General features: G+C 37.7%; 1 protein-coding gene across 1 annotated transcript in view; it reads left to right on the top strand.

Annotated features, from left to right (window-relative positions):
* SETD2 (SET domain containing 2, histone lysine methyltransferase) overlaps window positions 1-15,972 on the top strand; it is a 91,258-nt gene that overhangs the window by 24,623 nt on the left and 50,663 nt on the right. Inside the window, exons 8-10 of the mRNA XM_059389591.1 lie at window positions 429-563; window positions 1,342-1,461; window positions 3,075-3,737. Coding sequence (XP_059245574.1) covers window positions 429-563; window positions 1,342-1,461; window positions 3,075-3,737 — 918 coding nt within the window. The remainder of the gene's footprint in view (window positions 1-428; window positions 564-1,341; window positions 1,462-3,074; window positions 3,738-15,972) is intronic.

Below are 15,972 nucleotides of genomic sequence, written 5' to 3'. Positions count from 1 at the left end.
AAAAGGAGAATAATATGATCAACATGGAATTTGAGAATAAGTAGTGCAGCAATAACAGAATAAAATCTACACGAGACAGCAACTAACACAGAAGAGATATAAAGACAGCAGTAAACCAGTATGGCCTGAAATGATAAATTCTAGAATGCGCTGATAATAAATTAGAAGAAAGCAAATCCAATTTTTACTTTCATCAACAGCATGTAAAATTCCTTTTGATCTACATCTTTGCCTAGATTTGACATTATCAGACTTAATTTTTTCCCCAGATTAATCTAGTAAATATGACATGATTTCCCACTGTGGACCTATTTGTGTTTTCCATATCACTGGCAAGGTTGAACATCTTTTTAGGTTGTTTGATTCTTAGATTAGTGGCACATTTGTTGTTGTTTTTATAACCAGATACTTTTTCTTTGCTATGGCAGGTGGATGGAGAGCTAGAAGCTCTGCTGGAGAATGGTGAGGGTCTCTCTGATAAAAACCAGGTGCTCAGCTTATCCCGGCTTATGGTTAGAATTGAAACCTTGGAACAGAAACTTACCTGTCTTGAGCTTATACAGGTGAGTTCTTTGATATTAATTTATTTTTTGTTTCTGAATTTGAGTTGGGGCATCTAATGTGCAGTCTAGAATGATGACAGGAGAAGGGATAACTCTGAGAAAAGTTACTCTTATTTTTAAAATGGTTTGAAAATTCTATATGATTTTGAAAGTTTGTCCTCTTAAAAATGTCGAGTTCAGCATCATTTAGTTTTTTAGTAGATCTTTTTTGCTTTCTCTCTCTAGCCAAAGAGCATGGTGGGATTTTTTTTGTGTAACAATTCATGACATTTGATATAGTCCCCCCTATGATTATTAGTCTGTCAAGGCCATTTTTACCACAGGATCTTGAAGCAAGGAATTTTAATGATAATCTCGTTTACTCCAGTTTATTAAGTATGCCACAAGAAGTTGAATAATTTTTAAAAAAGGATGATTTAAAAGAAAACTAAGAGAAAAAAGCCTTTTGAAAAAACATCTGAAGGGAAGAGAGAAATGAAAATGATTCACACTATTATAGTTTTAGGTTTTTCGATAAAAATGAATATAATTTGGTTCTTGGTCTTTCAGATTTGAATTTCATTGTAAATAACATATTGATGTTAAAGTTATAATTTCTTTAAAGCATTTGTTATTTGTACACTTTTAGTCGCATTAATCACAATAGAGTTTCTAGGTAAAGTTTTGTGAATATAAATAGACTTTTTATTCCTCTCTGTGGACCCTTTTTAATGTTCTGTGTGGTATTACCCACCCCCAACCCAATACCCTGCATCCTGCTTCCCTTCCCCCACGGAAGAACACACATTCACAGTCTTGCCTGAAGTCTTTTCTGGAACGTCATGGACTGTCTTTGTTGTGGATTTGGATGGCAGAGCTAGGTGATGGCCGGGAAAGTAACCAGAAGCTTCAGGAAGAGGTCAGTTCACAATCAACTTGCTTATTTCTTAAAACCTCCATATAGAGTGCTTAGGTTGAGTGATAATATGAGTAATAATGAATTTACCATTATAGTTACCATTGGAATTAAATAAATATCATCTCAGTGTCATTCCTGTAATTATAACCTTTTACGTAGACCTTGCTAGTAGTGAGTTTGCCCCATGGTTTTTCCTAAAGTATCCCTGTAGCTGAGACTGCATAATTGGGAAGTGCAAGAGCAAGATATCACATCATAGTTAAGTGAAGGATCTAGTTTGTTGCTAAAGCCATAGTTTTAAATGGGAAACCATGTGAAACTTACATTTGGGGGCTCTAAAAAATTGGTGAAGAGGCGAATTCTGGAATGGCAAGAGTAAGAACATTTTGAGGAATCAATAAGTTTTTTAAGATCTAAATAAATGTTCCTTGGCAATGTCATTAGTGGAGTTGTGATATTTATACCTTCCCATGAAATAATATTTTTAATCTAGTTTAAATGTAGTTCTTTTTATTTTATTATTTTTTTTATTATTATTTTTTTAAAGATTTTATTTATTTATTTGACAGAGAACACAAGTAGGCAGAGAGGCAGGCAGAGAGAGAGCGAGAGAGAAGCAGGCTCTGCACTGAGCAGAGAGCCCGATGCGGGGCTCGATCCCAGGGTCCTGGGATCATGACCTGGGCCGAAGGCAGAGGCTTTAACCCGCTGAGCCACCCAGGCGCCCCAAATGTAGTTCTTTTTAATCATAGTTTCTAATATAATACCGAAGTCATTTAAAAATGCACTTTAAAAACAAAACAGGAGTGAGCAAGTAAGTGGTTGTCTTCCCTCTCTTCTTCCTCCCAGGAGATTTGGCAATAAGTAGAAGTTGAGGAAGATTTGGAGTTTCTTCCTCCCTCCCTTCCTTTCTCCCTTTTTCCTGCCCCTCCCCATTCCTTTTTGTACAGATCTAGTTGACTTTATTAAATGATTCTATGATTAATGATTAAATGAATTCAGCAGTATTCCATCTAGAAAGTAGAGAGGAACAACTTACTTTGGGGATTCTGTAGATCTACATTGGGGAGTACTTTGGAAGAAATTCTTGGATTTCAGAGTGGAGGGGATGGTTATCTCTGGAGAGAGAGTCTTTCTTTGTTAGCTGTTTATCAGAGGCTAAAAGAGGTAAGTAATAGCTGCATTTTTTGTGGATGAAATATCATTTAAATATATGTTGTTGCATAGTTCCCAAGCCGATATCATAGTCACTTGGAAAACTTTTTAGAAAAACATAGCCAGGATAAGGTCCACTAGTATATATATTTTGAAAGATCTACACAGGTTTGAGAACTACTGGTAGAAGATATTAATCGATCCTGTTTGATAGTGGGAGCAGTTACCTGTTCTGCATTTTATTCTTGCTGGTCAGTCTTTAAAAAGTTTTCCTTCCTTTCCAGAGGAAACTAATACTATAACATTTAACCCTTTTGTAGTTATAGAGACTTAGGTCTTGATAAGACAGTAAAGAAAACCCACAGGTCTTTCAAAAATGATCTGAGTCCCAGCCAGAGATTTGAAAAGTCAACTGTGTAGAGTGATGTGACTTTTTTTTTTTTAATTTGTTTAATCAGATTATAAAGACTTTGGAACACTTACCCATTCCTACTAAAAATATGTTGGAGGAAAGCAAAGTACTTCCAATTATTCAACGCTGGTCTCAGACCAAAACTGCCATTCCTCAGTTGAGTGAAGGAGATGGATATTCAAGTGAGAATACGTCACGTGCTCACACACCACTCAACACACCTGATCCTTCCGCCAAGCTGAGCACCGAAGCTGACACAGACACCCCCAAGAAGCTCATGTTTCGGAGACTTAAAATTATAAGTGAAAATAGCATGGACAGTGCTATCTCTGATGCTACCAGTGAGTTGGAAGGCAAGGACGGCAAAGAGGACCTTGACCAGTTAGAAAACGTCCCTGTGGAAGAAGAGGAAGAGTTACAGTCACAGCAGCTACTCACACAACAGCTACCTGAATCTAAAGTTGAGAGTGAAATCACTGTGGAAGCCAGTAAGCTACCCACATCTGAACCAGAGGCTGACACTGAAATAGAGCCCAAAGAGGGCAATGGCCCGAAACTGGAAGAAACCATTGCTGAGGAAACGCCGTCCCAGGATGAAGAGGAGGGTGTATCTGATGTGGAGAGTGAGAGGAGCCAGGAACAGCCAGATAAAACAGTAGATATAAGCGATTTGGCCACCAAGCTCCTGGATAGTTGGAAAGACCTAAAGGTAAGAAAACATTTTTGTTTATTTTAACCTGAATTACTCACATCTAGAGTTCCACGAATCTTACGTTGAATTACCTACTTCTTTAGCTATACATCTATTTGAAAAATGGAATGCCGTCTCTTTTACTGACAGCTGATTATAAATGTCTCAAACATCTTTTAAACCTTGGCAAGAGATATAGCAGCCAAACTAATATACAGATGTCCCCTTTTCTTCATTTAGAAAAGCATATCACAGCAGTGAATTCAGTTTTTCAAGTGCTCTTTACATTAAAAACAAAGCCAGAAATCCTTTGAGGAACAAATGTATGATTCTATGTTTGAAAGTTCTTTGTAAGATCCTAGGTTAAAAAAAAAAAATGAATGTTTAAGTTGATTGGAAATTAATGTATTGCATTAATTAGAAATTAAAATTAAAAGTTAAATGGAAAACCAAGGTAATTTAGCAACTTCTCATCAAAAATGATTGAACATAAATTTCTGTTCCAGTAAAATAACTTTATATGGAGATAGTTGGTATTCAGTTCCCCTGTTGTTTTTGAAATAGGTCTGCTGTTTAAATGCCTATTTCTTTGGGCAAAAGATGTGATCTAGAGGAAAAATAGAGGGGTCTGGAACCCCTTAACGCTTAATACATACATAATCTCTGGTTAAAGAATGTAGCAAGATGTGTAGGGTTTGCTCTGTAGAAATCCCAGGCTGGGTCTTGGATAAACACAGAAGTGGATAACAGGATGAGCCTAGAAGAGAGGTGTTACATTTTGATTGTAAGTGATCTGGATCTGGGATTCAGGTCTTGAGGACCCCGTGGGACCAGGTTACTTGCTAGCTTCTGTTTTTCTGTTCCTCTCTTCTGCCAGAAGTGAAGCAGCCAGATAAACCAGCAGTGCAGGTTTATGTGCAGCAAGATGGACATCTGAATCCTCTCTGTCCCCAATTATGACTACAAAGCTCACCCAGTAGATCCTGCAATTTGACCCATACGAAACTGGCCTTATACTGAGCAGAATGAGTAGTGGGTTGGTTGTGCACTGTGCTTACTTTTGGCATTTGTAATTTGCTGTGTTGAGACCCTTTAAGTATTGTGTGGTTTCAGCTCTCATTGACCTATTCATGCTACTCTTTCTCACCACTTATAGTTTATCATTAACTCAATCTTATGAAATTCTTCCTTTTTATAAACTTTAGTAAAAGGAAGGATTCATAGTAAATCTGGTTATGATATGACATTTGAACTACAGGAACCAAAATTTCAGTTAAATTGAAAGAGATGCTGGGATGGTCGTTTGGATGAACCTTCCTTTAAGGCCTGCTTTGTGAGGGCACAGGAGTCTGGAAGAAAGTCCCTCTTGTGTTCAGAGACTGCTAGTAGAGCCTCTGGCATGACTGGCTTCATAAGGAAGGTGGGAATGGAAACATGAACATGAGTGGACATAGAAAGACCTTACAGACATGGTTTTGTATAGCAAGGGTCGGGGGCAGACCCAGTAGTACACTTCTGCCTGCTAAGTCTCTGGTTGACATAATTTTCAGAAATGAGACATAATCATCATTTCTTAAAAACCTGTCTTAAAATCTAGGAGAAGTAAGTACTTTTGTTTCTCTGTGTGGTAGTTTTTATTGTCATGGTAGTGGTATGAATAGCTCTCTGGGATATCCTTAACTCAGTTAGCTATAACTGGTCATTTAAACTCACACTCTAGACATTTTTGAGTCCTACAAAGTTATTCCTTCCCCTGCTTGTCGTCCTCCCTCCTCCTATCTGAAAGATCAAAGCAGTTGCATAGTACTACGTAGTTTGATGATCCTCTGATTTGAGGTTTAAAATTTTATTCATACTTTTAAAATATAGCCTTCTTAACCTTCATATTTTGGATTTATCTGATTCTTAGCATCAAAGAAGCCATTAAATAAGATTTTCCTTCTTCACACTTCTATTTTGCTCTGGAATCATTACCCATCTAGAATTGGGATGCTGAAAGAGGTAGTTACTTGACTGAACTGTGATGTTTTGTTACACATTGGTGCTGGGGCTCTTAATTCATCTATCATTCTAATTAACATTTACCATGGTTCTAATTTCAAAACTCTGATTGTGGTTGTCCTTAAATAAAATATTTTAGCTAGCATTTAACCAGAACATTGAAATCAGAAACCTGTAATATGAACATGTCTTAGATAAACACATGGACTTGATGTGATTACTATATACTCATACTATCCCGGCATTGAAAGAGTTAACTACTTCTGTCTGACTTCCACCTATGTGTTCAAGTAGACATTGGCAGAAAAGAAAATGTCTTACTCAACCAACCTTTGTTAAGCACCTGTTGCCAAGCACTGTGTTAGTTGCTGATGTTGATTCCAAGATCATACTAAAAAGCATTGATCTAAGATTGTGGTTAGCCACTCCAAGCTTCCCTGACCTTCTGGGGCCACTGTAACGTTGTTGGACATGTGTTCCACTTGGCCTTCCTACACACTGGATGGAGTGAAGAACTGAAAGAGGTTGCTTCAGATCCTTAATCTTGATTTTGCTGTGAAGGCAGACCGTAGGGATCATCAGTAAATGAGAGAGGGGGGGAGGGAAGGGAATGAAGCTTCATGAATTACTCTTTGTCCTCCCAGATCTGATGATGATCCCCCTTGTAACTTGAACCATTTCCATCTAGCTTCTCAGGGCAGCAAGGAGCTTGTTAACATCACCAGCTGACCATGTGTCTCCTTTTCTCAACTCCATTTTCAACTTCGTGCTGAAGAAAAACAAGAACCTAGCGTGCATTCTGTGAAGAAACAGGAAGATGGTTGGGAAGTTGGATGATGCATGAAAAATATAATAGGTGAAAAGAGGACAGAGGTGGTTAACTCACTGGCGCCGGCGTTATTTTGGTGCGTCCATTGCCGACAATGGATGTCGTTCTGGGAAAATCCCGACTCCTGGCGAGAAAGGATTAAGTGAGCTACTTTTTCTATACCTCTATACACAGGACTGCTGCCTTGGCTTCACAGGGCTTACACATTTTGACTCCTAAAGTAGACCTCAACAAGAAACATCACCTAACACATTGCTACACATAAGCATGGATTCATTTTCACATGCAGATTTACCAGGCTACATTTTCAGCAGGGACATGTGCATATATTTCTGTTCGCAAAAGGAATTATTGTACATCACCCCTCATGCTGAAAATCTACCCTAGACTTCACAGGGCAAAACAGCTGATTTTAAGTGGTGATTAATTATAATTTGACTGGAAAAGTCTTCATTTGGATCATGAGAAGAAGAGGTAAGGTTCCCATGAATTTGGCAGTTTTTGTTTCAGTTAAATACCCAGTAGATTATGATGGCTAGTGATTCCAGAGCCTCTCTTGTAAATACTGAGATTACAGGATGTGCATTTCTCCTTATAAAGAGATCTGGGTAGTTATAATACACCTGGATTAGATGATTTAGGGGCAACATTCTGTAAATGCGATAAGTTGGACTATTCTTTTTTTTCAAATTTATTTGACAGCACAAGCAGGGGGAGTAGAAGGCAGAGGGTGAGAGAGAAGCAGGCTCCCCACTGAGCAGAGAACCCAACACTGGGCTTGATCCCAGGGCTCTGGGATCATGATCTAAGCTGAAGGCAGATGCTCAACAGACTGAGCCACCCAGGTGCCCCAAGTTGCACTATTCTTAATGATACTTTTTTTTTTTTAAGATTTTATATATTTGAGAGAGAGAGAAGTCACAAGGAGTGGAGAGGGGTTGAGAGAGAAGAAGATTCCCTGCTGAGCAGGGAGCCCAATGCAGGACTTGATCCCTGTCCTGGGATCATGACCTGAGCTGAAGGCAGACAATTTACTGACTAAGCCACCCAGGCGCCCTTAATGATATCCTTACTCCTATTTTATTCATATTTATCTCAAGACATTATCTTTAATTCAACAAACGTATTATTTGCCAGGAAAGTTAAGCATTAAACTCTTTGTAGAAAGTTTAAATAAAATACAGAGTTGAAAAAGTTTTGAGTCACTACTGGGATCTTAGTCTGTAACAAATACTGTATGTGGAGTCTGCTATGCAACATTTCAAAGTGAAATTATGTTCCCTGGATTTCTGTAGTAAATTTCAAAATCCTTCATTGAGATTATTCTGTATCCGTAAGGATCAATATTATCCTTTTTAAAATTTGCCCCTAAAGAATTGCCCCTAAAGAACATGGTTTTTGATACTACTTCATTGAAATTTTTTTGTAAGTATCAGACTTGGTAAAAGACCAACCTGGTCTAAAACTTATTGGTAGTCCCTTTTGTTATTATCAGATAAATCCTTTCATCTAAATCAGGGGTTGGCCACATCTGCCTTACTGCTTGTTTTTGTAAAATTTTTTGGGAACGGAGCCATACTCATTTATTTTCATATTGTCTATGGCTGCTTTTGCACTGCAGGGGTAGAGTTGAGTAGTTGCCTCAGAGACTGAATGGCCAACAAAGCCTGAGATATTTACTATCTTGTCCTTTACAGAAAAAGTTTGCCAATAAGTGATCTAAACGGTAAAGTTCAGAGCCTGGCTGCTATGAAACATTCTGATTAAAAAAAAAAAAGTTTATTTATTTACTTGACAGAGAGAGGGTGAGAGCACACAAGCAGGGGGAGAGGAGAAGCAGGCTCCCCGCTAGCAGGGAGCCTGATGTGGGGCTTAATCCCAGGACAAAGGCAGGTGCTTAACTGACTGAGCCACCCAGGCACCCCAAAACATTCTGATTTTGAGTGAAGTCATTTTGACAGTTTATCCTTTGAGATGACGTCTTAATTCTGTTTCCCTAAAGACATAATGATCATGTTTCTATACCTCATGAAGTATTTTTTTTTAAAAAGTCTTGACTCTGTTTAGGGAAAGTTACTTTAAATGATTTGGATGTAAGACTGAGAAATGGGAGAGGATATATATGATAGAACTACTGGGCCAAGAGACCTTTAAAGAGTATTGTTTTTTCCTCAGGACCATGATCAGGTTAGTTGGAAACTTAAGGGACTTTCTGAGTATAGATAAGTTGGTGTAATCTAATCTTATATGTAACCATAATAAAAATGTATAGATTTTCCTTCTTAATATTGTTAACTTTTACTTGTGTAATTTCAGACTTACAGGAAAACTGTAAGAATACTATTCTGTGTATTCTGCATGGTATATACATTTTCGGGACAAATGCAGAAAAAAGTCAGCTAAAAATTCCTCTTATCCCTTTACTCAGATACCCCAGTGTCAACATTTTACCAAATTTCTTCATCATTTTCTCTTAATTTTTTTTTTTAACTTTAAGGAATAAGTTACAGATATGATGCCCATTGCCCCTAGATATTTTAGTGTATATTTTGTAAAAAAACAAGGACATTTTTCTTTATGATTAGAATATATTTATCAAAACCAGCAAAATACAGTGACTTAATACTATTATCTGACCAGCAGATCTCATTCAGATTTTACCAATTGTATACCTAATGTGTTCTATAGCAGAAAAAAAGAAAAAAAAAGTTCCGATCCAGAATCTGAGCTAAAGTGTTACATTGAGTTGTATCTCTTTAATAGTTCCTCAGTCTTTCTTTGCTTTTTATAAACTTCAAATTTTTTAAATATTTTTGAATTTTTTAGAATATTCTTCAGCTTGGGCTTATCTGAAGTTTTCTTTTGGATTCAGGTCATACGTTTTGTGAGGAGTATTAAATTGTGTCCATATGATGTTGATTTGTCCCATTATTGGCATTGTCAGCTTTGATCACTTCGTTAAGATGGTGTCTGCCAGGTTTTCCCAGTGTCAAGTTACTCTTTTCTCCTTATAATTAAAAAGTATCATAGAGGAACACCTTTGGAAGTATGTAAATATTCTGTTTTTTATCAAATTTATTCATTAGTTTCAACGTCTGGTGAATTTGCCTGAATCACTTAAAACTATGATGGTTGCCAAGTGGTGATTTCTAACCCTCTTTACTTTAACTTCTGTATGTTTTGGTTGACCCTCTTGTAAACAAGAGCTTTTCCTGCTCTCCCATGTGGTTCTTACTTGTTGATTAATTTAAGTTTAGACTCATGGATTCTTGGTTATTTGTTTTGTGTGTGTGTGTGTGTGTTGCTATTTTAGTTTTCTATTAAACATTATTCCAAAAGCATTATTTTACCCTGTATCTTACACATCAGCATTAGGAGAACTAGGAAGAAAGATAAATATGGATAATTAAACTTATGAAGAACGAAAATTATCACAAAGGACTGAGAGCTTTACACATTTAGTTAAATATGAGATTATAATTTAAAAAGTGGATCTCAGAGCAAATTTTTTTTGTTCATTTAATTTTGGGGGGGGGTGCGGTGCTTAGACTGGCAACACTGAGATCAAGACCTCAGCTGAGATTGAGAGTTGGATGTTTAACCAATTCAGCCACTCAGGCACCCCTGTTCATTAATTTTTAACAACAAAACTACACTGATTTTTCAAGAAGGAAACCCATTAAAAAAATTTTTTTTTATTTTAAAAATAGGCCTGTGTTCAGCTATAGATATTTTCCCCCCAAACTCTGATCACATTTATTTTGATTTGGGAAGAAAATACCACTTGATGGCATGTAATGCAATATTTAAAGGTTTTCTCTTAAACATCTTTTTTTTTCTTAAGATTTAATTTATTTATTTGACAGAGATCACAAGTAGGCAAAGGATGGTGGGGGAGGGGAGTAAGCAGGCTTCCTGCTGAGCAGAGCCCAATGCCTGGCTTGATTCTAGGACCCTGAGATCGTTACCTGAGGCAGAGGCATAACCCACTGAGCCACCCAGGTGCCCCAACTTTTAAACATTTTAATACAGAATTTAAAAAAAACTATTAATGGAGAGTAGATGAAGAACATTAAGTGCACCATGCTAATTACCAGCTAGCTACTGGTGTTTCTTCCCTAGTTTTCTCAAGGAAAACTTAAATTGAATCTTCAGCAGAATGATCCTTAAATATACTTTATAAGCAAATTGAGAGCTTTTGTTTACATAGCTTTTAGATTTTGCTTCTCCCAGTTTTATTCTGAAACTCAATTTTAATCCAAACCATAATTACCGTATTAGTTTTGTAATATTCTCTGTTGTATGCAGTTCATCAAAGCAGTAATATACCATTAGGCTCTGTTCACCCAGAATTTAGGAAGAACAGAATTGGTCACAACCATGTAAAAACAAATCTCAGGGCACCAGTCTGGTTCAGTCAGTGGAGCATGCAAATCTCAATCTCAGGTTCGTGAGTTCAAGCCCCACAATAGGTATGGAGCTGGTGTTTTCTTTACCCCCAGGGCCATCTTTCACCTTAAAGGCAAGAATAACACTAATTTCTTCCCAGATTGCTCCTCTTCCTCTTAAAGCTTCTTCTGAGTCTCCTCAAAAACAAGATTTGCTTTAAATCTACCAACTGCAGATCTGGTTGGAGCAACCTCAATTTAATGAGTTCTCCAAGAACTGGCAGTTTCAGGGAAACCTATCTTGTAGAGTGTGACAACCACAGCATCTCCAATACCCAAGTTATGCTGCAGAGCCTCATGGATTCTTGTTTTATACAGTGTATTGCGACCCATTAATTTCATTATGTATTTGCTTAAATTGTCCTCGTTTGGCCAGTGTGAGACCCTTTAAGTTCTTTTCTGTGTGATTTCGATATGTCGCCATTAGTTTTTTTTAATCTGGTACAGTATGCCTTTCCAGGCTTATCATATATTTTCCCTTACCCTGGCATTGGCCATTTGTCCAAGAAGCTCAGGTTCCTGTAATGGAAAATGATATTTAGAAACCAAATCTGGGCTTTAGATGAAGTCGTCTTTGCTACTGGGGCATGGCTTGTAGAGGGTGTCAGCAGACTGTAAATATATCCATATTTATATGCATACATGTATATAAATATACACACATGTATTTATAGATCCATGCATATACATATGTATATATTTACATGTATATATGTATGTGTGTTTTTCTATATATGAGTAAATGTGTGAACATGTACTTGATTTCCCCATGCCTCTTCCTGATCATTCTTATTCTGCCTTCCCTTAGAAGGTGATATTTCAGCGTGCCTGGGTGGCACAGTCGGTTAAGCATCTGCCTTTAGCTCAGATCATGTTTCTAGGGTCCTGGAATCGAGCCCCACATGGAATTCCCTGCTCAGCGGAGAGCCTGCTTTTCCCTCTCCAAGCTCTGCCTGCCTCTCTGCCTACTTTTGCTCTATCTCTCTTGTCAAATAAATAAAATTAAAATTTTAAAAAACTGGTATTTTTTGGAGCACCTGAGATTTCTTTTGTCCTATGTTAAATAGGTCACAGTGTCTCCTCTTAGCCATTTTTAATTCAAGCTCCTGTCATTTCTTGCTAGAATGGTTGTAACAACCTCCTGTTACATTCTTTCCCTCTTCATGTTATCCTTTATTAAACTTCGATGTTATCTTTTTAAAAACACAGATATGATCAGTAGGAGCCTCTTGTAGCATCACAGAGACTTCTGTTAATTATAGAGCCTTTAGTGTATGGCTTGGGAGGTACTTCTGTGTTTATCTAACTTTCGTGCCCAGCAGTGTTTCTTACACATTCAGTGCATGAGTCACATCAGGCTGTTCATACATACTCACCGTTCAGTGTCCTTGTATATGCTGTTCTTTTTGCTTGGAATATCATCTCTTTTCATTCTTTCCTTTTTAAAATTGTCCTTTATCTGGAGTTGCAGTTCACCCCTTGTGATGCTTTGTCCTTTTCTGTGTGTCTGTACTACTAAAGTTAGTTGTTCAGATGCTTATTCCCCTCACTGGACCTTGACATCTTCCAGGGCTGGGACCATTTTTTGATTTTTAGAGTAAGGGTTACTTTTATTATGGTATCTTTAAATAGGGGTTATAATAATACCTCTTAATAATAGTGAATGACTACTATATGCCCCCTACATTTTTTTCTTTCGGAACTGCATATCTGTTCATGTCACTGTCCCATTTAAAGCTTTTAAATGGTTCCTCATTACACTGCTCCATGAGGTCCATTTTTCTTACGAGGCTTGCATACCATGGCATAGTTACTCATTTACGCCATATCACCTCAAGCCATTCTGACCTACCAGTGGGTCTGTGCTAATAATGTTCATATACACACAAACACATTTGCTCAGCTGTGAAAAACACTGTCTTTTTAAAAATATATATGTGTATTTTTAAAGATTTTATTTATTTATTTGACAGAGATCACAGATAGGCAGAGAGAGAGGAAGGGAAGCAGGCTTCCCACTGAGCAGAGAGCCTGATGCGGGGCTTGATCCCAGGACTCTGGGATCATGTCCTGAGCTGAAGGCAGAGGCCTTAAGCCACTGAGCCACCCAGGCGACCCGAAAACACATTTGTTTAGATGTCTCTTGTTAAAGTTTCATCCTTTACCCCCAGAAAGCCATTCTCATTCCTCTAAGATTATTCTGCCCTTTCTATATACGCACTCATAACATCTTTTCCAGCCATAGCATGTAACATTTCATGCTTGTACAGAGTGTGAGGGCAGAGAACACTTCTGTCTTGTTCACTCAGGTTTCCCCAGGGTACTGTGAGAGCCTGATATGTCCTTCGGCACTTCATAAATCTTTGAATGAAGACGTGAGGAGGGTCAGTCTTTTACCATGGTATCACGCTGCTTATTGAATCCGTGGTTTGTGTATTTTACTTGATAGGTGATCAGAAAACATTTGCCTGCGTGTCATATGATTTTTATAACCCTGTGAAGTAAATGGTGCTGTTTGTATGCCCTGAGATTGTGACTTATCTTTTGAGTGACAGAGCTGAAAATTGACTCAAGTCTTCTGATTTAAATCCCATATTCTTTCCATTCCTTTTTCTGTTTCAGTGAGTAGTGATTTTTATATCCTTGCTAGGCAATTCACATAATTATGTATCTTTGGTGAATACTTCAGATTTCTCTTAATCTGCTTCTGATTTAGAAACTGTAATAAGTTCAAATTCATTCTGCAATCATAGAAACTACCATTTTAGTGTTTTGTTCAATATCTTTTTCTTCTCAGTGCTGCAGAGGTTGTCAATCTGTGATCTATGATTGAAATTCGGGATTTTCAGGACCCCTGAAATTATAAGCAAAGCTGGGATTTTGTGGGGGCAGGGGCTCATAAATATGAGTAGTTTTTCAAACAGGGATGTGTATATGTGTAAGTTGGGGAAGGAATGAGCTGTGGTCCCAAAAGTATTTTCTAGATAGATGATTTGGGCACCAAGGGAGGGGGGTTCCTACTCTTAACTGTAGTGCTGGGTTGACAGCCTACTCCTTTTAAAATTTTTTTTTTAAGTTTTTAATTTTAACTCCAGTGTTGTTAACATTACAGTGTTATATTAGTTTCAGGTATACAGTACGGTGATTGGACACTTCCATACTCAGGGCTCATGATGGTAAATGTACTCTTTAATCCCCATGACCTATTTCACCCATCCTCCTACCTACTCTACCCTTCTGGTATCCATCAGATTGTCCTCTATAGAAAGAGTCTGTTTCTTGGTCTCTCTCTCCCCCACTTTTTTTCTCCTTTGCTCATTTGTTTGTTTCTTAAATTCCACATATAAGTGAAATCATACCGTTTTTATCTTTCTCTGACTAGCTTATTTCGCTTAGCATTATACTCTAGCTCCATTCATGTTGTTGCAAATGGCAAGATTTCATTTTTTTATGACTGAATAGTATTTTATTGTATATATACACTACATCTTCTTTATCGATTCATCTGTTGATTGACGCGGGCTGCTTCCATAATTGTAAACATAGAGGTTATATATCCCTTCAAACTAGTGTTTTTGTATTTGTTGGGTAATACCCAGTAGTGCAATTGCTGGATTGTAGGGTAGTTCATTTTTAACTTTCTAAGGAAGCTCTGTACTGTCTCCACAGTGGCTGTAACAGTTTGCATTCTTACCAACAGTGCAGGAGGGTTCCTATTTTCCCCATATCCTCCCCATATCCTCCCCAACACTCATTTCTTTCTTTCTTTTCTTTTCTTTCTTTCTTTTTTTTTTTTTTTAAGGCTTTATTTATTTGAGAAAGAGAGCATAAGTGGGAGGCACAGGGTGTGTGAGAAGCAGACTCCCTGCTGAGCAGGGAGCCCCACGTGGGGCTTGATCCCAGGACTCTGAGATCATGACCTGAGCTGAAGGCAGACACTTAACTGACTGAGCCACCCAGGTGCCCCACCAACACTCATTTCTTGTGTTTTTTATTTTAGCTTTTCTGACAGGTGTGAGGTGATATCTCATTGTGGTTTTGATTTGCATTTCCCTGATGATGAGTAATGTCTTTGGAGAAATGTCTGTTCATGTCTTCTGCCCCCTTTTAAACTTTTTTTTTTTTTTAAGATTTTATTTATTTATTTGACAGATAGAGCGAGAGAGCACAAACAAGGCAGAGTGGCAGGCAAAGGGAGAGGGAGAAGCAGGCTCCCCACTGAGGAGAGAGCCTGACATGGGTTTGATTCCAGGACCCTGGGATCATGACCCAAGCTGAAGGCAATCGCTTAACCAGCTGAGCCACCCAGGTGCCCCTGCCATTTTTAAACTTGATTATTTGTTTTTGTGGTGTTGAGTTATATAAATTCTTAATATATTTTGGATACTAACCCTTTAACAGATATGTCATTTGCAAATATCTTCTTCCATTCCATAGGTTGCCTTTTAGTTTTGTTGATTATTTCCTTCACCCTGTGCAGTTTTTTGTTTTGATGAAGTCCCAGTAGTTAATTTTTGCTTTTGTTTGCCTCAGTAGAGGACCTATTTAGAAAAGTGTTGCTACGACTAGTGTCAGAGAAATTATTGCCTATGTTTTCCTCTAGAATTTTTATGGTTTCAGGTCTCACATTTAGGTCCTTAATCCATTTTATGAATTTATCTTTGTGTGTGGTATAATCAGTGGTCCAGTTTGAATACTTTGCATTTAGCTGTCTGGTTCTCTCAATACCATTTGTTGGAGAGGCTATCTTTTCCCATTGTGTATTCTTTCCTCCTTTGTTAAAAATTAATCAACCATATAAATGTGGGTTTATTTCTGGGATTTCTTTTCTATTTCATTGATCTGTGTGCCTGTTTTTGTGCCAATACCATACTGTTTTGATTACTACAGACTTGTAACTTGAAATCTGGAATTCTGATACTTCCAGCTTTGTTTCCCTTCCCCCGCCCCAAGATTGTTTTGGCTATTCAGAGTC

Source organism: Mustela nigripes, chromosome 2 (assembly GCF_022355385.1).
Source record: "Mustela nigripes isolate SB6536 chromosome 2, MUSNIG.SB6536, whole genome shotgun sequence".
In the NCBI taxonomy this organism is placed as follows: domain Eukaryota; kingdom Metazoa; phylum Chordata; class Mammalia; order Carnivora; family Mustelidae; genus Mustela; species Mustela nigripes.
The sequence above is the reverse complement of the archived record's forward strand: the minus strand, read 5'-3'. Positions and strand labels throughout refer to the sequence as shown.